We start from the raw sequence: 26,300 nt of genomic DNA, 5'->3' as shown, positions 1-26,300 counted from the left end.
GGACCCGGGGATCATGACCTGAGCTAAAGGCAGCCACTCACCCAACTGAGCCACCCAGGTACCCTCAAATCACCATTTTAATAGTGAGAAGTCCCAGAAGAAAACCATTAAAAAGAGAAACCAAAAATAAAAAAGATAGATGTTAGGGGCGCCTGGGTGGCTCAGGGAGTTAAGCCTCTGCCTTTGGCTCAGGTCCTGATCTGGCGCATCAGGCTCTGTTCTCAGCAGGGAGCCTGCTTCCACTTCTCTTTCTGCCTGCCTCTCTGCCTAGTTGTGATCTCTCTCTCTCTCTGTCAAATAAATGAATAAAATCTTAAGGAAAAAAAAAGAACTAGACTCTGACAATTTTAGTAGCTGACTTAACAATAGCTGACTTAATAATCATCATCACAAAACCCTTGCTTACAAGCTAGTCTTTCCTTTAGCTAAAATGAACTATCAATATTTGCTAATATACATTCAGCTTCTGCACAAATGAAAAACAGAAATGGTAAAAGAGCTGTATGACAAAAGCACAATCTTAAGAGGCCTCAGCTGACCTCTGTAACAGGATTTTCTGAAGGCCTGTTTTTTCATTTTTTTTTTTTTAAGATTGTGTTTATTTATTCATGAGAAACACAGAGAGAGAGGCAGAGGGAAAAGCAGGATCCCCTCAGAACAGGGAACCCAATGAGGGACCCAGGACCCTGGGATCACGACCTGACTCAAGGCATATGTTCAATGGACTGAGCCACCCAGGTGCCCTCTGACGGCCAGTCTTGATCATGCTTTAAGCAAACTCTTAAGATCTATTCCTGGGGCGCCTGGGTGGCTCAGTGTGTTAAGCCACTGCCTTCGACTCGGGTCCTGATCCCAGGGTCCTGGGATCGAACTCCCGAGTCGAGCTCTCTGCTTGGCAGGGAGCCTGTTTCCTCCTCTCTCTCTGCCTGTCTCTCTGCCTCCTTGTGATCTCTGTCTGTCAAATAAATAAATAAAATCTTTTAAAAAAGAAAGAAAGAAAGAAAACTCTAGACCTGTATAGTTGTATTAGTGATTTCTGCCAAATATTCAATGAGCAGATAATTCCCTTTATTTAAACTCTTCCAGACAATGGGGAGAAAAGGAACAGTCCCCAGATCATTTTATAAAACTAGCATAATTTTGATTCCAAAACCAGAGATAGATAATAAAGAAAAATTGTAGGCCGTGTCTCTCTCATGAATGTAGATACAAAAATTCTTTTTATTTTTAAGGTTGTTTTTTTTTTTTTTTTTAAATTTGACAGATCACAAGTAGGCAGAGAGGCAGGCAGAGAGAAAGAGGAGGAGGAGGCAGGATCCCTGCTGAGCAGAGAGCCCGATGTGAGGCTTGATCCCAGGACCCTGGGATCATGACCTGAGCTGAAGGCAGAGGCTTTAACCACTGAGCCACTCAGGCGCCCCTAGATACAAAAATTCTAAACCAAACATTTAGCAAACTGAATCCAGCATTATAAAAAAATACAGTACATTTACTTCATTTTATCTAGTTCATTTTATCTAAGGAATACAAGCATATTTTAACATTAATAAAGTCACATATAATTTAATGTAATTTACTTCAATAAACTGACAAAACCATGTATTTTAGTAATTATAGCAAAAACATTTATAAACTTTTAAAACTCATTTATAATTTTAAAATAAAATCAAATGGGAGCACTTGGCTGGCTCAGCTGGAAGAGCATGAGGTCAAGCCCCATGTTAGATAAAGAGATTACTTAAAAATAAATAAGCTTCTAAAAAAATTAAAATTACTTGTTGTATACACTGCAGGTGGGAGTGTAAATTGGAATAATGACTCTGGAAGATAGTTTGACATTACCTTGTAGAAATGTACATGTCTCTCCTTATATCCTGCAGTTTCACTCCTAAACATTGTACTCCTAAACATGTCTTCTAGAGCTCTGTTTTCAGCCTATGGCTTGTAGCCCAGTAGTAAGAATGAAGGCAGTTTAATGGCATTTGGCCAACAGTTTTCTTTTCTTTCTTTCTTTTTTTTTTTTTTTTTAAGATTTTATTTATTTATTTGACAGAGAGATCACAAGTAGGCAGAGAAGCAGGCAGAGAGAGAGAGAGAAGGAAGCAGGCTCCCCGCTGAGCAGAGAGCCTGACTCGGGACTCGATCCCAGGACCCTGAGATCATACCTGAGCTGAAGGCAGCGGCTTAACCCACTGAGCCACCAGGCGCCCCTGGCCAACAGTTTTCTTAACTGGTAAATACAACAGAAAATATTCGTGTACTTCATTGTAAGGGTATTATTTTGAGAAACTTACTCCCAATTATATATCTGTATGTGTAGGGGAACTGACTTGTGGGGTAAAATGTATTTTCTTACATGCTTGCTATCGAGAAAGTTTGAAAGCAATTCCTAGGGGCACCTGGGTGGCTCATTCAGTTGTGTCTCTACCCTTCAGCTCAGGTCGTGATCCCTGGGTCCTGGGGTCCATCCCTGCATCTGGCCCCCTGCTCAGTGAGGAGCCTGCTTTGCTTCTCCCTCTCCCTGTGTCTGCTGCTCCCCCTACCTGGGCTCTCACTGTCTGTCAAATAATAAATGAAATCTTTAAACAAACAAACAGAAAAGCAACTCCTAACCTACAGAAACTAACAAATGCTCATTATTTCATAAGAGCAAACATTGGAGACATCGGTTTCTTCCAACAGTAGAATGGATAAATTGTGATGTCTTCATACAGCAGTTTTACATTGCAGTGAAAATGAACTGCAGCTATATCCAGCAACTAAACAATATATTGCTTAGGAATATATTTTTTCTTTCATATCTTTATGTGGTAAAGGTATAAGGAAGAAGTAAGGGAGTGATAAAATAGCACAGTGAAGAGGATCCTGAGTGGTTTGGCTGGTTAAGCAGCTGCCTTCAGCTCAGGTCATGATTCTAGGGTCCTGGGACCGAGTCCCACATCAGGCTTCCTGCTCAGCAGGAGGCCTGCTTCTCCCTCTCCCACTCCCCCTGTTGTGTTCCCTCTCTCGCTGGGTCTTTTTCTCTGTTAAATAAATAAATAATAAAATCTTAAAAATATTTATATATATAGACATTAGGAATTTAGTGGGGAAAACACATTAGTTAAAAAAAATTGTAAATTGGGGTGCCTGGGTGGCTCAGTGGGTTAAGCCTCTGCCTTCAGCTCAGGTCGTGATCTCAGGGTCCTGGCATCAAGCCCTGAGTCAGGCTCTCTGCTCAGCAGGGAGCCTACTTTTCTCCCTTTCTCTCTGCCTGCCTCTCTGCCTACTTGTGATCTCTCTCTTTCTCTTTGTCAAATAGATAAATAAAATCTAATAAAAAATAAAAAGTAAATAAAATAAAATTTGAAAAATTGTAAATTAAAAAGCATTATGAAAAGAGCAGCTAAGATATCTTTTTAAGATTTATTTATTTATTTATTTATTTGAGAGAGCGAGAGAGAGCGAGCGCGCACACGGGGTGGGGGTTGAAGAGGGGCAGAGGAAAAGGGAAAGGGAGAGAGTCTTAGACTGTGTACTGATGGCAGAGCCTGACAGAAAGCTTGATCTCACAACCCTGAGATCAGGACCAGAGCTGAATCCAAGGGTCAGACAGTCAGCTGTGTCACCCGTGTTCCCCAGGAGCAGCTAAGATAGTTCTGAAAGAAATCAGGTTATATTCATCTTTCATGTACTCTTGCCATTAACCATCATTCCCTCTGTTTTGTAGCATTAGGAAATGGTTTCCCAGCATACGGGAAACAGCTAATTTTGTTAAACTTCACTAAGTAAATAAATAAATATAAAATTCACCAACGAACTGGAGAACCTAGAAGAAATGGATAAATTCCTAGAAACGTGACCTACCAAAACTGCAGGAAGAAATTGAAAATTTGAATACACCAATTACCAGCAATGAAATTGAATCAGTAATAAAAACTCCCAAGAAACAAAAGTCCAGGATTAGGCAATTTCACAGGTGAATTTTACTGAGCATTTCAGAAGAGTTCTTATCTATTCTTCTCAAACTATTCCAAAAAATAGAAGAGGAAGGAAAACTTCTGAATTCATTCTATAAGGCCAACATTACCCTGATTCCAAAACGAGTTAATACACAACAATATCTCTGATGAACAGGGTGTCAGAATTCTCAACAAAATACTAACAAATCAAATCCAACAATGCATTAAAAAAAATCATTAACCACGGTCAAGTGAGATTTATTCCTGGTATGCAACAGTGGTTTGATGCTCATAAATCAAACAGCATCAAAATCAATCAGCATGATATATCATACCAGTAAGAAAAAGGAAAAAAACATAGGATCATGGGGTGCCTGGGTGGTTCAGTCAGTTAAGCACCCAACTCTTTTTTTTTTTTAAAGATTTTATTTTATTTATTTGTCATAGAGAGAGAAGCAAGAGCAAGCACAGGCAGACAGAATGGCAGGCAGAGGCAGAGGGAGAAGCAGGCTCCCTGCCAAGCAGGGAGCCCGATATGGGACTCGATCCCAGGACGCTGGGATCATGACCTGAGCCGAAGGCAGCGGCTTAACCAACTGAGCCACCCAGGCGTCCCAAGCACCCAACTCTTGATCTTAGCTCAGGTCTTTGATCTCAGTGTCATGAGTTCAAGTTCTGCATTGAGGAATTTTTAAGTGGAGCCTACTTAAAAACAAAAAACAGGTGCCTAGGTGAGCGTCAGGCTCTTGGTGTCTGCTTGGGTCATGGGATCAAGCCCTGCTATGGGCTCCACGCTCAGCTCAGAGTCTGCTTGTCCCTCTCCCTCTCTCTCTGCCCCTCCACCAGCTTGCACATGCTCGTGTGCACGCTTACTCTCTCTCTCTAGAGCAAATCAATCTTTAGGGGGAAAAAAACCCAGAAAACAAATGAAAACAAACAAACAAACAAACCCGTATAATCATTTCAATAGATGCAGAAAAAGCATTTCACAAAGTATAACATCCATTCCTTATAAAAAAAAAACTCTTGACAAAGTAGGTTCAGTGGGAAGATACCTCAACATAATAAAGGCCTTATATGAAAAACCCACAGCTCACATCATACTCAAAGGGAAAAACTGAAAGCTTTTTCCGTAGGGTCAGGAACAAGACAAAGATGTCCACTCTCACCACTTTTATTCAACATAGTAGTGGAAGTCCTAGCCACAGCAGTCAGACAACAAAAAGAAATAAAAAGCTCCCAAATTGGTAAGGGAGAAGTAAAACTTCCCTGATTCACAGATGACATAATACTATAATTACAAGGCTGTAACAGTCAGAACAGTATGGTACTGGTACAAAAATAGACACATAGATCAATGGAACAGAATAAAAGCTCAGAAATAAACCCATAGTTATAATGGTTAATAAATATGGGATTTAATCTTTGACAGAGGAGGAAAAAATATTGCAATGGGAAAAAGACGGTCTTTTCAACAAAATGATGTTGGGAAAACTGGACATCTACATGCAAAAGAATGAAACTGGATCTTTCTTACACTACACACAAGAGTAAACTCAAAATGAACCAAGGATTTGAATGCAAGGGGCACCTTGTCCTTACTTGGGAAAATAGAAATTTGTTGACCCTATGTCAGTCTAAAAAAATTGCTGATTTGTGAAATTCATAAGTCTGGGAAACCATTGTGATACGATCTTTCCACAAAAGGCTAAAGAATCCTGGCCTGCAGTGGTTTTTACATACTCCTCTCTCATTGTCAGAAGGAAAATGCATAATGGCAGAAAAATCTGAACATCTTAAAAGTAGTAGTGATGGGGCGCCTGGGTGGCTCAGTGGGTTAAAGCCTCTGCCTTCAACATGGGTCATGATCCCAGGGTCCTGGGATCAAGCCCCGCATAGGGCTCTCTGCTTGGTGGGGAGCCTGCTTCCTCCTCTCTCTCTGCCTGCCTCTCTGCCTACTTGTGATCTCTATCTGTCAAATGGATAAGTAGAATCTTTAAAAAAAAAAAAAAAGTAGTAGTGATTTGGTCGCCTGGGTGGCTCAGTTGGTTGAGCATCTGCGATCAGTTGGTTGGTGATCCCAGAGTCCTGGGATCGAGCTTCCTGCTCAGCAGGGAGCCTGCTTCTCCCTCTGCCTGCTCTGTGTGCTGCTCCCCCTGCTTGTGCTCCCTCTTTCTCTGACAAATAAATAAAATCTTAAAAAAAAAATAAAAATTCCCATTTCATGCCTGTTTCTAGCCTCCATCTTCCAGTTTTATTAGTCTTTAGCCATCTGAACTGTTTTTGTTTTTTTTTAATTTTACTTTTTGATATGAAGTGTTTTTCCCCCATCAGAATATGTAGGAATTAATACGTAGGTTTTGTCATTCGCTTTATTTATTTATTCTTTTAAATTTTATTTTATTTATTTGACAGAGAGAGGGAGAGAGATCACAAGTAGGCAGAGAGGCAGGCAGAGGGCGAGGGGGAAGCAGGATCCCTGCTGAGCAGAGAGCCTGATGCAGGGCTCCATCCCAGGACCCTGAGATTATGACCTGAGCCGAAGGCACAGGCTTAATTAACCCAGTGAGCCACCCAGGCGCCCCTTGTCATTGACTTTAAAATGAATTCGTAAAGTTGTATTTGCTTATTTGCTGATCTCTTTTATGGATGCAGAAAACGAATTTCTATTATGTCCTAAGGGGAGAGGAGAAGGCAGACAGACGCTGCAGTGGAGTAATTCCTGGTACTGCTGGCAGGTAGTTAGTATTGTGGGAGCAGAGAGGAAGAAGTAGGTAAGTTCTGAGCATTTCTGTAGCCTGATGGAGTCAATTTTGAGTTAATACAGTTTACTACGGTTATAGTATGGTTATTTGCCCCTTTTGCATTTTTCTTTCTTAAATACTACTTTCTAAAGATTTTATTTATTCATAAGAGACAAAGAGGCAAAGGGAGAGGTGGGCTCTCTGTGGAGCAGGGAGCCTGATGTGGGACTCGATCCTAGGACTCCAGAATCATGACCTGACCCCGAAGGCAGATGCTTAACCAACTGATCCACCCAGGCACCCTTAAATAATTATTTTTGAGAAGAAAAAAATTTCCAAACCCAGAATAATACACCTTTTAATGTACCTTTTTTCCCCTCTAACCCCTCTCTGATTCATACTGTACTTCAAATGAAAGCACTTTGTTTAAAATTACTATGTGTTAAATTATTGCAATCCTAATTATTCTATATTTTGTACATTATCATTGTCTTTTCTTAAAACCCAAAAATTTAAGCTCTCACAAAATACAAATTTGAGTATTAAAGTTCTGTTGTATTCTTTCTACCAAATGAAACAGTTTGTTGAACCTAGAATGTGTAGTTCCTCCATATGGGATTTTCAGATCCTAGAGTATTTCCATTCGTGATATGAAACCAGTACATTTTCTTGACCATATACTTGGTAATGACAAAGGCCTTTGCTGCTACATATGAATATGGAGAATGCCCTGAGACCTGGTCCATTTCTGCTACTCTATAAAAGTCTAATAATCAGTCATTGTAGAGAATGAAAGTATACTAAGTGGGTAGTTTGGGAAAAGCAGATCTTAGATAACCCAGTGATGAGTTAACCACTTTAAAAAAAGCTTACTGCAGCTGATATCTCTTACTAGGTTTGGAATGCTTTGTAGAAACAGCGCTCTGAATTTGCTTGTCAAAATAGCTCACAGTTTGCTAATAGCAATAGTAGTTATGCCAAATGACTCTATTTCTAGACTTAGTCAAAACATTGACTGTCAGGAACCAAGGAGTCTCCAGATTATGAGCTTTTGTTGATATAGATAAAATATTAAGTAGTGTGTGCAAATGGTGAAAAAATAGTTTTACCCTTTGTCCTAAAGATGATTCCATAGCAAGAATATCATTTTAAGAGATACGTCTTTATCCCTCCACCTTCTCCCACTTCATTCTCTGCAGTCCTACCTATTCTTCAACGTTGAAATGCTTGTCTTTGTGTAATTTCCTCCTCAGACTAGTTGGAAGCCATCTCCTCCTTCCCTGAACTGCCAAAGCTTGTTTGTATCACAGGTCTGTCCTGTGTTGGTATTCATTATTTATGTGTCTTTGGCTCTCACCAGGTTAATGTCCTTAAGAGGAAATAGTGGCATATCCTCTTTTTTTTTTTTTTTAAAGATTTATTTATTTATTTATTTATTTGAGGGAGAGAGAGAACATGCATGCAAGTAGGGGCAGGGGCAGGGGGAGAGAATCTTCAAGCAGACTCCCTGCTGAGCATGGAGCCCCGTGCAGGGCTCCATCCTTGACCCATGAGACCGTAACCTGAGCTGAAACCAAAATCAAGTGCTTAACCGACTGAGCCACCCAGGCACCCTGGAATGTCCTCTTCTTTTTAACTCCCATGGGATGTAAGCACAGTATTTTCATGTATAGTAAATGTTCCATTGATATTTATTGAATGCATGAGGGTGGAAATTTGTGTTTTACCGTTTTCTATAACTTACTCATTTGAGTTAGTAGAATGATAATGTGGTATATTAACAAGGCTTGTTATCATCTTAGATTGAATCATATTGTGGCCTTCGTTTAACAGTATTTTATATTTTCAAGAGTAATATCTGATACCTTTTAGCTAACATGAGTGCTGCTGAGGTGGGTGACTTCATGAGTTCACATTAACTGTGTGCAAGGTTGCTGCTTTGCTCCTGAACCTCAGAAGCCCTCATATTGCAGATGACTGTGGTTGCTTTTCCATTCAGTCCAGCCACATGTTCTTCAGTGAAGTCTCAGTGCTTTATCTTACTGTCAGTGAGAGGTTCCCCTGTTGCATTCTCTTTTTTAGCTTTTTGAAATTGTGAAGAATAAACTTGATTGCATTTTAAGCCTTCAGCTTCCTTTTAGTAAGTGAAATGTATTTTGATTTTCATAAAGACATGTTTATTCCAAGAGGATTGTCAGATGTCTAGTTCTGCGGAAATCAAAGGCACAGTTAATCAAATACTGTTCTAGGATTTGATAAAAACTTGTACTTGATTAACAAAATAGTTTTATTCCCATCCTGAATTTCTATGAATTGATTTTAACTCTTCACAAGGAAATCAGTTTCCTTCAGGGAGTTCAGAGTTGTTGCTTGATAGCTGCCACCTGTTTACAGAATCTTCATAAAGTAGGGAATTTTCATTACTTAGGGGTAAAGAGGTTTTCCCACGTTGTTCTGTGTGGACCTATCCTAGATCATGCAGTGTTACAAGGAGAAACAGTAGCCAGATCTCCCTGTCTCGAAATCTTAACTTTAATTTATACTTCAGACGGGCAGGGTATATGTAATTTTTAAAAAAGATTTTGTTTATTTATTTGACAGAGAGAAAGAAACTCAGGAGATAAGGAACACAAGCAGGGGGAGTGGGAGAGGGAGAAGTAGGCTTTCCAGAGCAGGGAGCCCAATGGGGGACTTGATCCCAGGACCTTGGAATCATGACCTGAGCTGAAGGCAGATGCTTGATGACTGAGCCATCCAGGCACCTCCACTTTTTTTTTTTTTTTTTTTTAAATAAGCTCTATGCCCAATGTGGGGCTTGAGCTCTCTGAGGTGGAGTTACATGCTTCACCGACTGAGCCAGGCAGGTGCCACAAGGTGTTTGGATTTTTAAAAGTGATTTGTATTTAGTTGGATGTAGTCTCATAGTATACTATATATAGTATAGTGTAGTAGTATAGTATAGTATAGTATAGTATAGTATAGTATAGTAGGGATATTATTGGGCCAAATAAATGGTTTCTTTAGTACCACCCATCTTGACCCAGCAAAAGGTCACTGGGTATGGCTCCGGAATCTGGCGCAGACTCTCAGACCAGTGTACACCTTAAAAGGTCGAAACAAGGAACCAGAGAGTATGTTCATTCTGACCAGTAAAGTATCTTGGCAGCATCCAGTGACCTATAAGGGTAGGGTCTGCTATTCTCACATGTACTGATGATGTAATTTCTGGTATAAAATAAGGCAAAGTCAGCACAGGGGTGGTGTGAGTAGAAATTTCAATAAACCTTGGGCTCATTTGCATATCTAGTTCTAGCAAGACAAGATGGCTAGACATGGTCTCTGTCCTCAAAAGAGCTCAGATTCCAGTAAATTGGCTTCAGTTTGTGGTTTCTTCCAAAAACCTGGGGAAACTAAGAAGGTCTAACAAAAATGTGAAGGATGAGGAAGATTTCTATTAAAGCCTTCATGATCGGGTACCTGGCTGGCTCAGTCGGTAGAGTGTGTGACTCTTGATCTCAGGGTTGTGGGTTTGAGCCCCATGTTGGGTATAGCGATTACTTTAAAAATTAAAAAAAAAAAAAAAAAAAAAAAAAAAGACTTCAGGAAAACTGGGGTTCCTGGCTGGCTTAGTCTGTACAGGGTATGACTCTTGATCTCATGATTGTAAGCTTGAGACCCACATTGGGTGTAAAAATTACTTAAGAAATAAGATCTTTATTCTTTTTTAAAAGATTTTATTTATTTATTTATGTATCAGAGAGATAGAGAGAAAGCAGGAGCATGCACGCACTAGAAAGAGCACGTGCGTGCATAAGCAGGGGGACCGGCAGGCAGAGCAGGCAGAGGGAGAAGTGGGCTTTCCACTGAACAAGGAGCTTGATGTGAAACTCGATCCCAGGACCCTGGGATCATGACCCAAGCCGAAGGCAGCCACCCATCTGACTGAGCCACCCAGGCGTCCCAAGAATTAAGATGTTAAAAAAAGAAAAAAAAAGGCTTCATGAAAACCACATTCAATGAGTTAACAACAGTTACGTGTGAATTGTTTTGTAGGGCTTTTTTTGGCATGAAAGGAACAAAAATTGTTTCAGAAGGCCTCCATATCCTGTGGGAATATGAGTGATGATTTCATTACCTAATCATGGAAGTGAAAATGAAGGACTGTGCAAATTGGTACTGGGCATGTAATTACAGAGGAATCGCATCTGAGCCCATTCCTGTGTATTCTCATTGGCATCTGTGCTCAGGGCCAAGATTGGAAACATGCCTTCAGGAGCATGGGGTTTGGTGCTTTTGTGGACAGGGAAATGGTTGAATGGGAGAATTACTTAAAACTGGTCGGTACAAAACTGTGAGTCCCTTCATGTTTGCTTGCTAATTGTACTTTGAGAAGATTTGGAAAGGGAGTAAGAAGTTTTCTTAAAATTTTTTTTTAAGATTTATTTATTTATTTATTTGACAGAGATCACAAGTAGGCAGACAGGCAGGCAGTGGGGGAGGGAGAGAGAGAGAGAGAGAGAGAAAGCAGGCTCTGCGTAGAGCAGAGAGCCCGATGTGGGACTCGATCCCAGGGCCCTGAGATACTGACCTGAGCCGAAGGCAGAGGCTTAACCCACTGAGCCACCCAGGCGCCCAAGAAGTTGTTTTCATTGGGCCAAACATTTATTTTTATTTTTCTTTAAAATTTTATTTATTTATTTGTCAGAGAGAGAGAGAGAGTGCATAAGCAGGCATAGTGGCAGACAGAGGCAAAGAGAGAGAAGCAGGCTCCCCACTGAGCAAGGAGCCCGATGTAGGACTCGATCCCAGGACCCTGGGATCATGATGAGCCAAAGGCAGTAGCTTAACTGACTGAACCACCCAGGCATCCCCAAACATTTCTTTTCTTTTCTTTCTTTTTTTTTTTTTTTTTAAGATTTTATTTATTTATTTGACAGAGAGAAATCACAAGTAGATGGAGAGGCAGGCAGAGAGAGTGAGAGGGCAGCAGGCTCCCTGCCGAACAGAGAGCCCGATGCGGGACTCGATCCCAGGACCCTGAGATCATGACCTGAGCCGAAGGCAGCGGCTTAACCCACTGTGCCACCCAGGTGCCCCCCCAAACACTTATTTTCTTGAGGAAAAAAATATTATTCTGTAAATAAGCTCTTATAGCCTATACTGATTAAGTTTGTTCTGAAGCAGACCTTAGCCTCACAATCTGCCAGACTGTTGAGTAAAGGAACAACTGTATTCGAGATGCTATGTGTAATTCAAATGTGAAAGATGCAGCCAAATTCAAGGAATCTGTTTCTTTGGATTCTTTTCCCTAGTAAATTTCAGAGCTGAAATTTACAGGGGTTAAAAATAGGAGAAAGTCAATATATTAGGGAAGATAGCCAGTGGGCAGTGAGAAATGATAACTTGCAGGGGAAAGAATAAGAGGGAATATGGGAAGTAATTTTTTTTCCCAGTAGTAAATGTGCCTTTTTTCTTTTTTGCCAGAAAAAATTTTTAATTTTTGTTTTATATTTTATATTACTACTCTTATTTTTTTTTAAGATTTTATTTGTTTGACAGAGATCACAAGTAGGCAGAGAGGCAGGCAGAGGGGGTGGGGGGGGGAGCAGGCTTGCCGCTGAGCAGGGAACCCGAAGCGGGGCTCGATCCCAGGACCCTGGGATCACAACCTGAGCCGAAGGCAAAGGCTTAACCCACTGAGCCACCCAGGTGCCCCTATATGACAACTCTTTGGGGTAGGAGTTAGGACTGGAAATGGAAAGGCCTTCCTCTAGTGAGTTAAGCGTGTGGAAAAACAGCTCACTCAATATGGGGGTAACTAACTAGGATCATTTAATACAATTACAGTAAACCTATAGTAAACAGTGCTCTACTTTTGGGGAATGGAGGAGATTGCTGCTACCTTCCCTCTGCCATTGTCCTTCTTTCCCCAGCTAGGAGAACTTCCATTAGCTACCAGTCATTTACCACCTCATTAAGATTCTAGCAGCCACTTTGCTAGGACACTGTAGTATCGTGAGCCAATTTGATAGATGAGTTTCTTGGAAGCTACTTCATGAGCTGATTCATGTTTTCATTTTCCTTTATGTGATCATTCTTCCAGTGTTTATTTATCTTTTAAAGATTTTATTTGACAGAGAGATCACAAGTAGGCAGAGAGGCAGGCAGAGGTGAGGGGTGAAGCAGGCTCCCCGCTGAGCAGAGAGCCCAATGCAGGACTCAATTCTAGGATCCTGAGATCATGACCTGAGCCAAAAGCAGAGGCTTAACCCACTGAGCCACCCAGGTGCCCCTGGTTTTTAAGATGTCATACATAATTCTTATATAAATTACAGGAGTGGTGGAAACGAGAGGGAAGGTTTCTGTTCTTTGCTCTCCCCACCCCCTCATCTTTTGGAACATTTCAGATATCTATATCTATATCTATATCTTTACATTTATATCTATATTTACATTTATATCTATATTTATATTTATATTTATATTTATATTTATTTTAAGTAATCTCTACACCCAGTGTGGGGCTCGAACTTACAACCCCAAGATCAAGAGTTGCATGCCCTACTGGCAGCCAGCCAGGCAACCCTGGAACATTGCAGATCTTTCTCAAAGCCCCAAGTATATTTCAAGAGTCCTCTTCTCTTCCCATTATTTTTTATTCTTTGCATCAGTGTTAGAGGGAATGCTGGAAATTTTAATGTCCTAGTGAGTGATCTGGGTAGTTGTGTATGGTCAAGGGGAATAGATTGATTGGAAAATAAGAAAATGAACTCAGATGTCCTTTCAGGAAAGAACTTGCTGCCCATCTGTAAGGAGTACAACTAAAGAAATCCTTTAGTCCCTTCATGGTGGGCCTCAGCTTTGGAGGAACTCCCAGCCAGTGGCTGAGCAGAGCCTGGGTGGCTCAGTGGTTTAGGCCTCTGCCTTTGGCTTGGGTCATGATCTCAGGGTCCTGGGATCGAGCGCCACATTGGGCTCTCTGCTCTGCAGGGAGCCTGCTTCCCCATCTTCTCTGCCTGTAGTTCCTTGCTGTATTCCATTGTATTAATTTCACTGTGTGAATGTACCACAATTTATCTGTTACGTTATTGATGGGCATATATATCTCTTTCTGGTTTTTGTTTTGTTTTGTTTTACTCCCTGGATCTATTTTGATGCAAGACAATGTAAATATTGCCTTGTATATGGTATTTTAGCTAGTTAGGCCTATTCTTGGAATATTTGTTTTCCTCTTAAGTGAATTGCCTTGTATAAAATCTAGAAAAATTTTTTTTAAGATTTTATTTATTTATTTGACGGAGAGAGATCACAAGTAGGCAGAGGGGCAGGCAGAGAGAGAGAGAGGAGGAAGCAGGCTCCCTGCAGAGCAGAGAGCCTGATGCGGGACTCAGTCCCAGGACCCTGAGATTATGACCTGAGCTAAAGGCAAAGGCTGAACCCACTGAGCCACCCAGGTGCCGGAAAAACTTTTATTTAAAGGTTTTATCTATGTATTTGACAGAGAGAGAGATCACAAGTAGCCAGAGGCAGGCGGGGGTGGGGGGGTGGGAGCAGGCTCCCTTGCTGAGCAGAGAGCCGGATGTGGGATGGAGTCCCAGGACCCTGAGATCATGACCAAAGCCAAAGGCAGAAGCTTAACCCACCGAGCCACCCAGGCGCCCCTAGAAAAACTCTTTTTTTTTTTTTTTTAAAGATTTTATTTATTTATTTGAGAGAGAGAGACAGTGAGAGAGAGCATGAACAAGGAGAAGGTCAGAGGGAGAAGCAGACTCCCCATGGAGCTGTGAGCCTGATGTGGGATTCAGTCCTGGAACTCTGGGATCATGACCTGAGCCGAAGGCAGTGGTCCAACCAACTGAGCCACCCAGATATCCCTAGAAAAACTTTTCTTAATCCACGTCCTCAGAATGCTCTTATTACTCTTTATAGGACCCACGGTTTGTTTTTTCTTTGAAGTTTGAGGTCTTGAATCATGCCTAGGGGGAGTCTAGTTGCTATACCCTTTGCTGTTTGCCAGTCAGGAATTTGTCTTAGAAGAGCTGTTAGAGAACAGTCTTCTAGTTTTATGGTTGTACTAAAACTTGACTGTCATTCTGGTTTACAGTGAGAGAAACAGTACAGTCAGAAGCCTGTAAAGATTTGTTAGATATTTGGGATGGGCTTGGTATATGAGCTCTACCTGTCAAATGAGGACGGCTCACAGCTAGTGTGGGAAAGGGCTGAGGAACAAATTTCACATTGAGGGTCTGAAAGACATCATGTGCAGCTTGAATGTGTGTGCCTGAGTTGTTTCAGAGCTTCTGACAGTGTATACTGATGTTTGTGCATTTCCTACCATAGCTGTTTGAGTGGAATGTCATGGCCAGCTCCTCGGACAGTGAAGATGACAGTTTCATGGCTGTGGACCAAGAAGAAGCTGTGCTGGAAGGGACAATGGAGCAGGATGAGGAGCCCCACCCAGCACTGGAGGCTGAGGAGACAAGACATAACAGGTCCATGTCTGAACTGCCAGAAGAGGTTTTGGAGTATATCCTGTCCTTCCTTTCACCATACCAGGAGCACAAAACTGCAGCCCTTGTCTGCAAACAGTGGTATCGGCTTATCAAAGGTACTGTGGACAGTGGAAAGGCTTATTTATTTATTTAAAATCTGTTCTAATGATTTATTTTTGAACTCTTACTTTCATTTTCACTATTCTCCCTGAAGTGTATCATGGTTCTAAAATTTAGTGTAAGACAATTAACTCTGTACATTTTCCTTTTCTCTTAATTTTGGCTAGTGTTATGAACAGCTTGAATTTTGTGATATTTAATCCCACTTGTAGTATTTTTTTTTTAAATTAAAAAAAATTTTTTTGGACAGACAGAGATCACAAGCAGGCAGAGGCAGGCAGAGAGAGAGAGGAGGAGGAAGCAGGCTCCCCGCAGAGCAGAGAGCCCAATGTGGGGCTCGATCCCAGCACCCTGGGATCATGACCTGAGCCGAAGGCAGAGGCTTTAACCCACTGAGCCACCCAGGCGCCCCCCACTTGCAGTTTTAAAACGAAGATTCTTTTTCTGCATATTCTTAGAGTAATCTGGTAAATTGTATTGTTCTTGAATTGGTGAAGTAGGGATGGACATGGGGTAACAGTATAATGAACGTTAATGTACCTCGTACTGTTGTTGGGCAGTGTAGTGGCTACAGACTCTGAATTAGATGAAGAAATGGAGTGTGAGGCATAGTTAAGTATGTTAGCCAAGGTCACCCAGGTAGTAAATGGAGGATCAAACACTCAGCATTCAGGTAGTCTGGGTTTAGAGTCCATGTTCTCTATGAGGATATCATTGTGTTTCTTAAAGTAGCTAACTGTGGCAAATGTAGAGTTGTACAAGCATTTACTGTTTAATTTTATCTCAAGCAATATGGGCTCTATGCATGTCTTTAACATTTAAAAATGAGTTTCTCCTGTTTTTCCATCATTTCCTAATCAAGATTTCAACTCTGGCTAAATGTTGTAGTTACTAGGTGTACTATATTTTGAATTAACAGAGAGCAGGTAATTGGCTTCATTAGGTGGTTGGTTGTTTTTTTTTTTTTTTTTTTTTTTTTTTTTTTTAAGATTTATTTATTTCAGAGAGAGAGAGGAGAGGAGAGGGCACAAGCAGGGGGAGTGACAGGCAGAGGGAGAGGGAGAAGCAGATTGAGCATCCCGGGAGCCCGATGTGGGGACTTGGTCCCAGGACCCTGGGATCATGACCTGAGCCAAAGGCAGATGCTTAACCAACTGAGCCACCCAGGCACCCCAGGTTTTTTTGGTTTTGTTTTTATTTTTTTAAGATTCATTTATTTATTTGGGAGAGAGGAATGAAGGGGCAGAGAGAGTCCTAAGCAGACTCCATGCCGAATGTGAGCCTGGGAGCCTGATTTGGGGCTCCATCCCAGAACCCTGGGATCATGACCTGCCCTGAAGGCAAGCACTTAACCCACTGATCCAAGGCTTGGTACCCATGACGCCGAGATCGTGACTTGAGCTGAAACCAAGAGTTGGGCTCAACCGACTGTGCCACCCAGGTGCCCCTTGACTTCATTTTAAGTGGAAAAGGCCTGTTTGTAAAATTAAGATATCAGGCCAGTTAAATAATCTTTGATCAAAGCAAGGCTTGTATCAATTTGTTCTTTCCTGGTGGGAACAGGCAGTCAGAGTTACAACAGAAAAACCTTTACATCAAACTGAGTTTTAAAATCTTTTCATCAGGGTGGTTCTTAGGAGGCGTGGGGTCATTGTCAGTTGCTCAGCATCCAGCCTGAAGACTGAGGACCATCTGTGCTGTAACTGCTTGTGGGCCCTGTGCTCGTTTGCTCACAACTGGTAATACTGGTGTGCACAGCCTGCTTCCACTTGTAGACTTAATGGACTCCCCAGGAGAGACTGGGGGCCTAACCTGTAGGAGTATATGGTTTCATCTCTAAAATAGAAGTGGAAGAATCACGTTCGAGGGACTGTGATCTAATGAAATACATGAATTTATTCTTAGGGGTTTTTTGTGGGGTTTTTCTGGCATTCCAATTATTTTGATATATTTTTTTTTAAGGGAGAGAAACCCTAACCTAGTACTCACAGCCTTAAATCTTCAGGGGGAAGGAAGTTACTGCCAAGACAGTTTCCCCCTGTCCTGTTCTTTTACTAGGTATCTGTCTTTTATTCCTTGCTGCCTTACCTCATTCCAGTATTTATAAATCTGTGTTACTTTCTTCATCAATGTATAGTTGGCAGTGCTGTCACACATTGAATATTTAATTCCTTTTTAAAATTTTTAAAATTTTATTTATTTTATTTTTAAAAGATTTTATTTATTTATTTATTTATTTATTTATTTATTTATTTATTTATTTGACAGACAGAAATCACAAGTAAGTAGAGAGGCAGGCAGAGAGAGGGGAGGAAGCAGGCTCCCCGCTGAGCAGAGAGCCCGATGCAGGGCTTGATCCCAGGACCCTGAGACCATGACCTGAGTGGAAGGCAGAGGCTTAACCCACTGAACCATCCAGATGCCCCTAAATCTTTTTTTTTTTCTTAAGATTTTATTTCTGTATTTGGGAGAGAGAGCATGAGCTGGGAGTGGGCAAGGAGCCTGAGCCAAAGACAGACATTTAACCAACTGAGCCACCCAGGCATCCCTTAATATTTAATTCTTAGTTGTGAGTTCAGCCAAGGGATAGTAATCATCATTGGAGAACATGTGTAAGTACTCTGATCCTGCATAAGGATCCACTAAGGTAACATGAATTTAAAAATGTGTAACATAATTTGTTATACTCTTCATTCAGAATGTTGCTCTTTGAAATAAGATACTCATTTCATGTGTTAAAAAGATAGATTGTTGGGGCGCCGGGGTGGCTCAGTAGGTTAAAGCCTCTGCCTTCGGCTCAGGTCATGATCCCAGGGTCCTGGGATTGAGCCCCGAATCAGGCTCTCTGATCAGCAGGGAGCCTGCTTCCCAACCTCCCACCCCGCCTGCCTCTCTGTCCAGTTGTGATCTCTGTCAAATAAATAAATATTAAAAAAAAAAAAAAAGATTGTTCCAGAAACATTAAGCTCTCACTTTAAAAAAAAGGAAGATGGACTGGATATTTTAGAGTGGTTTTAGGTATACAGCAAAATTGAATTGAAATTTTAGGATTTCCCATATATCTCCCTATATACCCAAAATCCACAGCCTCCCCTATCAACATCCCCTACCAGAGTTGTACATTTTTTACAGTTGATGAACCTCTTGGACCACTCATTGCCCACAGTCCACAGTTTACATTAGGGTGCACATTCTTTGGGTTTGAACAACTGGATAATGACATGTATCCACCATTATAGTAAAAGCTCTCAGTTTTAAAGATAGCTTTCTGTAGTTGTAAATTCATCATTTCATAATTCCCTGTAAGCTAATTATTATCTCTTTGTTTAAGATGGAATATGCTTGGGGTGCCTGGGTGGCTCAGTGGGGTAAAGCCTCTGCCTTCAGCTCAGGTCATGATCTCAGGGTCCTGGGATCGAGCCCCGCATTGGGCTCTCTGCTCCGCAGGGAGCCTGCTTCTTTTCCTTTCTCTCTGCCTGCCTCTCTGCCTACTTGTGATCTGTCTGTCAAATAAATAAATAAAATCTTTAAAAAAAAAAAGAAAAGATGGAATATGCTTGGTTACCATGGTATAACCATAGGCATTAATCAATGCCTGTTATTTATATTCCAGACACTGTTTTACCAGCTCTTTCTCAGAAAACTAAACTATTCCCCCACCCTCTTTGTTTTGGAGTAAATAATACAGTTATTTTATTTTTACTTACTTATTATTTTAAAGATTTTATTTATTTGACAGACAGAGATCACAAATAGGCAGAGAGGCAGGCAGAGAGGGGCGGGGGGGACACCGAGCAGAGATCCCAGTGTGGGGCTTGATCCCAGGACCCTGAGATCATGACCTGAGCCGAAGGCGGAGACTTAACCCATTGAGCCATCCAGGCACCCCTATTTATTTTTAAAAGTAAACTCTATGCCCAGTGTGAGGCTCAAACTCACAACCCTGAGATCAAGAGTCATATGTTCTACTGACTGAGCCACGTGCCCCTACCAATTATTTTAATGTGTTGCCCCATCATATGACATAAAGGGGAGCAGAGTTACAGTGCAAGCTAATTTTGTAACCTTGAGCTTAGTAACACTTAACCTCCCTGAACCTTGGTAAAGTAAAAGGAGTGGATTTTCTTGTTTTGAAATTCTGTTTTCCTTCTTTGAATGAAAAATCAGAGAAATTTGGAGTTCCTCAAAAAAAACTTAGGTCTGGGGCGCCTGGGTGGCTCAGTGGGTTAAAGCCTCTGCCTTCAGCTCAGGTCATGATCCCAGGGTCCTGGGATCAAGCCCCGCATCAGACTCCCTGCTCAGCAGGGAGCCTGGTTCCTCCTCTCTCTCTGCCTGCCTCTCTGCCCACTTGTGATCTCTGCCTGTCAAATAAATAAAATCTTTAAGAAAAAACAAAAAACTTAGGTCTTTTTACATATTTTATTTATTTATTAATTTATGAGAGAGAGACAGAGAGCACGCGCACAAGCAGGCAGAGTGACAGACAGAAGCGGAGGGAGAAGCAGGCTCTCTGTTGAGCAAGGAGCCCGATGCAGGACTGGGTCCCCTGATCCAGGGATCATGACCTGAGCTGAAAGCAGCCTCTTAACCAACTGAGCCACCCAGACATCCCGGATTCTTAAGTCTTGTAAAAGTGATAAGATAGTTAATAGAGGCAGTTTTAATAATTTGATTGAAAAGTGAAGTATCCAGGCTGAGGCCTTTGTTATTTTGTCTTTAGGTGTAGCTCACCAGTGTTACCATGGTTTCATAAAGGCTGTCCAGGAAGGACACATTCAGTGGGAGAGTCGGACATACCCTTACCCTGGAACCCCGATCACTCAGCGGTTCTCACACAGTAAGTATTCACTGTGAGCGCAGAGGCCACCCTGCCTTTAGTCATATTTCTAAAAATTACATCAGAGGCATGTATTTTGTTTGACTTTTTAATGAAATGAATTCAAAATGAGGATTTATATTAATTTTTTAATTACAGTCAGGGAAGAGTGTGAGCCTAGATACAGCATAGACACTCTGGTACAATTTTATATTTGGATTTTTCTAGTATCTGCTCCAAAGAAGTCAAGGTATTATCTTAGACTTGAACATCTGATGTCAAGTCAGAGGAAACAAAGGAAAGGAGTGCACATGGGTATTTCTGAGATCCTACTTTGGGAGTAGCCAGGATTTAGCACTAAGTCTTAACAATAATTCTTTATTTTAACATAGTATATGTTTAGCAAACACTGAATTTGGGGTAACACAAAAATTTTTGAACGCAAAGGGTATTAACTTTAAAATACAAATTTAAATAGTGAAATTATAAATCTTCTTAGTGTCAGGTGTTCAGTGTAATTATTCCACAGTTCTATAAATCACTCAGTGCTCATCATGATCAGTGTATATTTTTTGACCTCTTCAGCAGGAGAGTTTATTGGTTATTCATGTTGCATAAAAATTACCACAAAACTTAGCAGCTTAAAACAACATTTCTTTTTTTCTTTTTAATTCGGAGATCTCAGGTAGGCAGAGAGGCAGGCAGAGAGAGAGGAAGGGAAGGAGGCTCCTGCCGAGCAGAGAGCCCAATGCGGGGCTCGATCCCAGGACCCCGGGACCACGACCTGAGCCGAAGGCAGAGGCTTTAACCCACAGAGCCACCCAGGCGCCCCACAACGTTTATCTATAGAGTTCCTGAGGATCGGGAATTTGGGAGTGCTTTAGCTAGGAGCTTCTGGCTCAGGGTCTCTGATGAGGTTGCAGTCAGTCTGTCCGCCAGGGCTGTAGTCACCTGAAGGCTTGACTGGGGCCCAGGGGATCCGCTGCCAAGTTCACTCAAGTAACTGTAGACACGAGGCTTCGTTCTTTGGGACATGGACCTCTGTGTAGAGCTGCTAATTACTTGGCAGCTGGCTTCCCACAAAATGAACTGAGAGAGAGACACAGACATCAAGACAGAAGCCATGGTCTTTTTTAACCTCATCTCTGAAGTGAATACTGACTTTTCTGCTCAGTCCTTATGGTCACACAGCGATTGACCAGCGGAATAAATACCAGGAAGTGAGGACTGTTGGAGGCCATCTTGGAGGCTGGCTGCCTCAGACTGTATGTGGTACTCATATCCAGAGGGAATTCAGTCCATAATTACAATTTATTATTGTCTTTGAACTGAGTCTAAATAGATCAAAGGAACAGGCCAAACTATTTCAGTGTTTTCAGTTTTCTTGAGCTATTTTTACTTGTCCTGTTGTAAACCCCCCAAGACAGTGGATCTCAAAGTGTGATTCGTGGGCTTCTCAGGGAGGAGGGCATCTGTGAGACCCTTTCGGGGGTCTGCGGAGTCAGAACTGGTTTTGTTTAATTTAATACCCCTGCCTTGAGTCTTGCCCAGGCTACAGCAATTTTACCTAGCATTGCTTTTGGACCATCCATGCAGATGTCAACATAGTGAAAGGGCCATTAACAGCAACTACTGAAAATTACCCCAAACCCAATGACTAGTACTACTAGTACTACTATTTCCTCCTCCTCCTGCTCTTCTCCTCTTCCTCCTTCTCAATTTTATTACCTCAAACATAATTTTGAAAGGGTCTTGAATATTTTCAGGAATATAGACTCTAAATGAATTCTTGAAAGGAATATTTAATGAAATTACAGAAGAATCTATGTTAGGTTTGTTTGTTTTTTTTTAAAGATTTTATTTATTTATTTGCCAGAGAGAGAGAGAGAGAGAGCGCACAGGCAGGCAGAGTGGCAGCAGAGGCAGAGGGAGAAGCAGGCTCCCCCCTGAGCAAGGAGCCCGATGTGGGACTCGATCCCAGGACGCTGGGATCATGACCTGAGCTGAAGGCAGCCGCTTAACCAACTGAGCCACCCAGGCGTCCCTATGTTAGGATTTTTAATTTATTGTTCAAGGGGGTGTTAACTTCAGTTACCTACAGATATTTGGACTAAAAAGTGGAGACAAGGTTTCTAAAGACTTTTCAGATGATTTTTTGAAACAAGTAGTTTTAGAACCCTAGGTTAGGGAAATGGAGCGAATCTGGGTAAAGTAGAAACCAGACTGGCTAGTATTCAGGGGTGAATAATTATCACAGCAATAGTTCAGCTTTCTAGTGAGAGAAGAAGGAAATATTTTTCTATTAACAGCTTTGGAAAGAGTATCACCACAAAATAGAGATAGTTATTTGAAGGGAAAATGGAAAGGAAAAGTGCAGCGAGTAAGCTCACAGAAATTCAGAGGTTGGTGGGTTTAGATATATGTTTTTAACCTTAAAATTTTTTCATATCTTCACTTGAAAGCCAAGAAAATGTGCCATAGATTTTTTTAAAAAGGGGCTGTGTCTCATTTCCTCCGAGCGCATCTCTCATTGTTCCCTTTCTCTCTGCGTGCTAACTGGCAGACTGAAGACGACTGTTACATGGGAAGTCGGCATTTTTCAGAATAGGTTAAAAACCAGAAATTCCTTCAGTGTCTTTCCTTAGCTCCTTCCTCTTCCTACTTTGTGTTTCTCCCCAGAGCCCAATTTTATTTCTTATTCTTGACTCATGTTGAGCTCAAGGTCTGCATTTCCAGGTCTTTGCTCATATTGCCACAGAGATACACAGATGTTTCCTATCTTGCCAGCTACTCGTGGCCCTTAGGAGTTCCCCCAGATGTTCTGCTCTCCATAGTTTAGTTAATGGCATTATCATTCTGTTGGTTACACACTTGAATTCTTGGATTTATCCTCACTTCTTCTCTTTCCTTCAGCAACAAAAGTCAAATCTTACTGATTCCATCCACTTCTGCAATCTCTCTTGTATCTTTTCTTATTTTTCCCATTACTCACTTTTATGAGCTAATCATTCCATCTTTCCTAAATCTTTTCTAAATGGTCTTTTTCTCTTGCTTCATCTAAAACTGCACTAGACACTTCTGGCACCCATCTCTGAAACTGGGGACAGTGCCACCTCCTAGGGCATTTGGAAATATGTAAGGTCATTCATTGCTCATTGGCTTGACTGGAGAGCAGTGCATGAATTTAGTAGCAAGGACCAGGATGCTGTCTGTCCTGTGGTGAATGGGATGCTCTTACACAAAGAGAATGGACCTGCCTAAAATGGCAGGAGCCCCTGTCCGGATCCGCTGCAAGTCTGAAACCTCTCCTCTGCCGAGAAAACTCAGCCTTTCTACACTGCATGCAGAAGTTTCCACTCCCCTGGACTTTCAGGGCCCTAGTATACTCTTTCAGCCTGAATCTCTGCCACATCCTCACACAACTAGGCTCCACCCACACAAGACTCCTTATTATGTCTTAAATTTCCTATGTCAGGGGTGCCTAATAGGTGGCTCAGAGGGTTAAGCCTCTGCCTTTGGCTCAAGTCATGATCTCAGGGTCCTAGGATCGAGCCCTGCATCAGGCTCTCTGCTTAGAGTTCTCTCTCTCTCTGTGTCAAATAAATAAAATCTTAAAAAAAAAAAAATTTCCTACATCATGGCCTCGTTTGGATGCCGCGATTGCCTTCTCCCTTTCCCTCCTATTCCTTTTTCATCCCTGGACTTGTTTGTCCCTTGTTAATGGCCTGAACATGTTCTCAGAGATAAAGCCAAAAGCCACGTTCTTCATAAACTCCTCTCATATTTCCTGCATGGAGATTAAGCTCTTTCCTTCATCTACTTGTACACCCCTAAAGCACTCTTCCTTCCTTCCTTGTACTGTTCATTACCATCTATCTGTCCCCATAATTGTCAGAGAGGCTGTATACGAAAGAAGAATTTTTTTTTTTTAAAAGATTTTATTTATTTGACAGAGACAGCGACAGAGAGCACAAGCAGGGGGGACATAAGTGGGAGAGGGAGAAGCAGGCCTCCCACCAAGCAGGGAGCCCGATGTGGGACCAGTCACAGGACCCTGGGACCGTGACCCAAGCCAAAGGCAGATGCCCAATGATTGAGCCACCCAGGCACCCCTGATAGAAGAACTTTAAACTTGAGAAGCAAGTCCCTTGGCTCTTATTTTTTAATTTTTATTTAGCAAATTTTTAAAAAAAGATTTTATTTATTTGACAGAGAGGGAGGGAGCACAAGCGAGCAGAGCTGTAAGCAGAGGGAGAAGCGGGTTCCCTGCCAAGCAGAGAGGATGATGCGGGACTTTATCCCAGGACCCCAACATAGGGCTCAAAGTCATGATCAGGAGTCACACACCCCCCTGACTGAGCCAGCCAGGCGCCCCTCCTTAGTTCTTCTAACTCACAGCTTTCTCATCTGTAAAGTGTATATAACAAATTCTGTTTATGTCACAGCATTGCTAGGAAATTTAACCAAGGAAATGCTTGTTTTAAACTGCAGAGTGATTGGGTGTTGAAGGTGTCTGCTCCACAGGTGGTTGACTCCTGGAGGATAAGCAGGTTCCAGGTCTTAGACATCCTTGCACCTTTCGTGACATTTCTTTCAGAGTTGAAATCTATTGAATTCTGTGAAATTAAGTGTCACAAAGATGGAGCAGTACAGCTTCTTTCCTGCGTAGAAGCCTGGGACAAAAATGAAGCCAGTTTTCCTAGCTATTTGGCGATTGTGCGCATGACTAATCATGAAGTCTTGACTAACAGAGAATGTCCTTTTCAGATTGATGGAAGGATCTCTTAGAGTCCCTAGCCTCATGCTTTTAGTGTTTAGGTTTAGGCTGCACATAGGGTCGGGTCATTTCCTACCCATGCTAGTAGTGCCCGTGCAATAGCTAGCAGGCCCAGACTGGATAAGCAGCCTTGCTTGTTCCATAGTTACGTAATTACTTATCAAATATGTCCTAGCTTGTAGATGTGAGACACTTGACAGCAAAGCTCTTTAAGCATGGGATAAATGCCTCAGGACCTTTCCCTAGAAACAAGTGGAAAACAAAAGAGAATTTAACATCTGAATGTGCAAAGGTTGGAGTTCAGTGAAATTTCTTAAGTGACTCCCAGGCATCATGGGAAATATGAAACAACTGGAAGACCTTGCACTGGAGAGGATTATACTGCAGTAGGCAATTGTGCTGGGTGCTGAAGAACTGCTTGCTGTGTGTTCATGTGAATATTTGACTTGCCTTTGAGTAGGGATTATTAGATATTAACTGGAAATAGATGTCTTGGAATAGTTATTCATGGAGCAATCAAACCATTTTAGAAAATTTGAAGAGATTTAGCAATTAGAATAAACATTCTTAATGTTACTTCTTAGCAGAATATTCATACTGTACTGTGAACTATAACTTTTGTATTGCACATTCCAGTGGTCTGGATGTTCTAAAAGAAAATGTGCTGTTTGGGTGGAGAATGCTGGTAAAAGGGAAATGACTACTTGAGCGCTGGTATTTGCTTAAATTCTTAATTTTTTCTAAAAGGCCCATTGAACTCATTGGGTCTCCCCACCCCCACCCATACCAACATGTAGGTGTCTTAAATAAAAATAGACAATAAACAAAAGTTTAGTAGGATGCTTAAAATTTTTGAGTGTATTATTGATGGCTATTTTCTCATTCCATTATATCTGAGTTCTAAACATAGCTGCCTGAATTGACTCCCTTCCTCTCCAAGCTTCGTTGATAATAACTGATAGGCATTGAGAATACAGTGTGTGTGAAACTTGTCGTTTCAGGCCTGCTAGGTTTGCAGAATTTGGGCTGTGCCTTCCTCTTCCAGAAACCTTTGTTTGCTAAAAGAGAAGCAGGAAAATGCCGATTGCCTTATTTTAGTATGGGATTAAAATACATGTGGCAAGGAGCTCATGGGGCCCAGCTGTTGGCTGAGGTTTCAGTCCAAATAGAGAAGAAGAAGAATGTGGCTAGCTCTTTGAAAAATAAAGGCACCGTGCTCTTCTGCTATATGAAGGAAACAGCTGCCAAGAATTGGTCTTTGAAGAACGGTGAAACGTAAATGAGCCCTTGACTCTCTTAGTTATGGAATTGTCTTACTAAAGATTCTTTTTTTTTTTTATTTTTTTTATTTATTTTATTATTATTTTTTTTTTTACTAAAAGATTCTTTTTTTTTTTTTTTTTTTTTTTT

General features: G+C 41.4%; 1 protein-coding gene and 1 non-coding gene across 4 annotated transcripts in view; both read left to right on the top strand.

The window, feature by feature from the left end:
* Positions 1-26,300, top strand: part of FBXO42 (F-box protein 42) — a 108,055-nt gene that overhangs the window by 43,736 nt on the left and 38,019 nt on the right. For all 3 annotated transcript variants that reach the window (XM_059376353.1, XM_059376351.1, XM_059376352.1), the window contains 2 exons: positions 15,026-15,293; positions 20,018-20,134. In XM_059376353.1, coding sequence (XP_059232336.1) covers positions 15,044-15,293; positions 20,018-20,134 — 367 coding nt within the window. In that variant the 5' untranslated portion in view covers positions 15,026-15,043. The remainder of the gene's footprint in view (positions 1-15,025; positions 15,294-20,017; positions 20,135-26,300) is intronic.
* Positions 10,161-10,233, top strand: TRNAK-CUU (transfer RNA lysine (anticodon CUU)). Its single transcript has one exon. It is a non-coding gene; the product is annotated as a tRNA-Lys (tRNA).

Source organism: Mustela nigripes, chromosome 14 (assembly GCF_022355385.1).
Source record: "Mustela nigripes isolate SB6536 chromosome 14, MUSNIG.SB6536, whole genome shotgun sequence".
NCBI classification, from domain to species: Eukaryota; Metazoa; Chordata; class Mammalia; order Carnivora; family Mustelidae; genus Mustela; species Mustela nigripes.
Note: the sequence above shows the minus strand (reverse complement) of the source record. Positions and strands in the feature narration are given on the sequence as shown.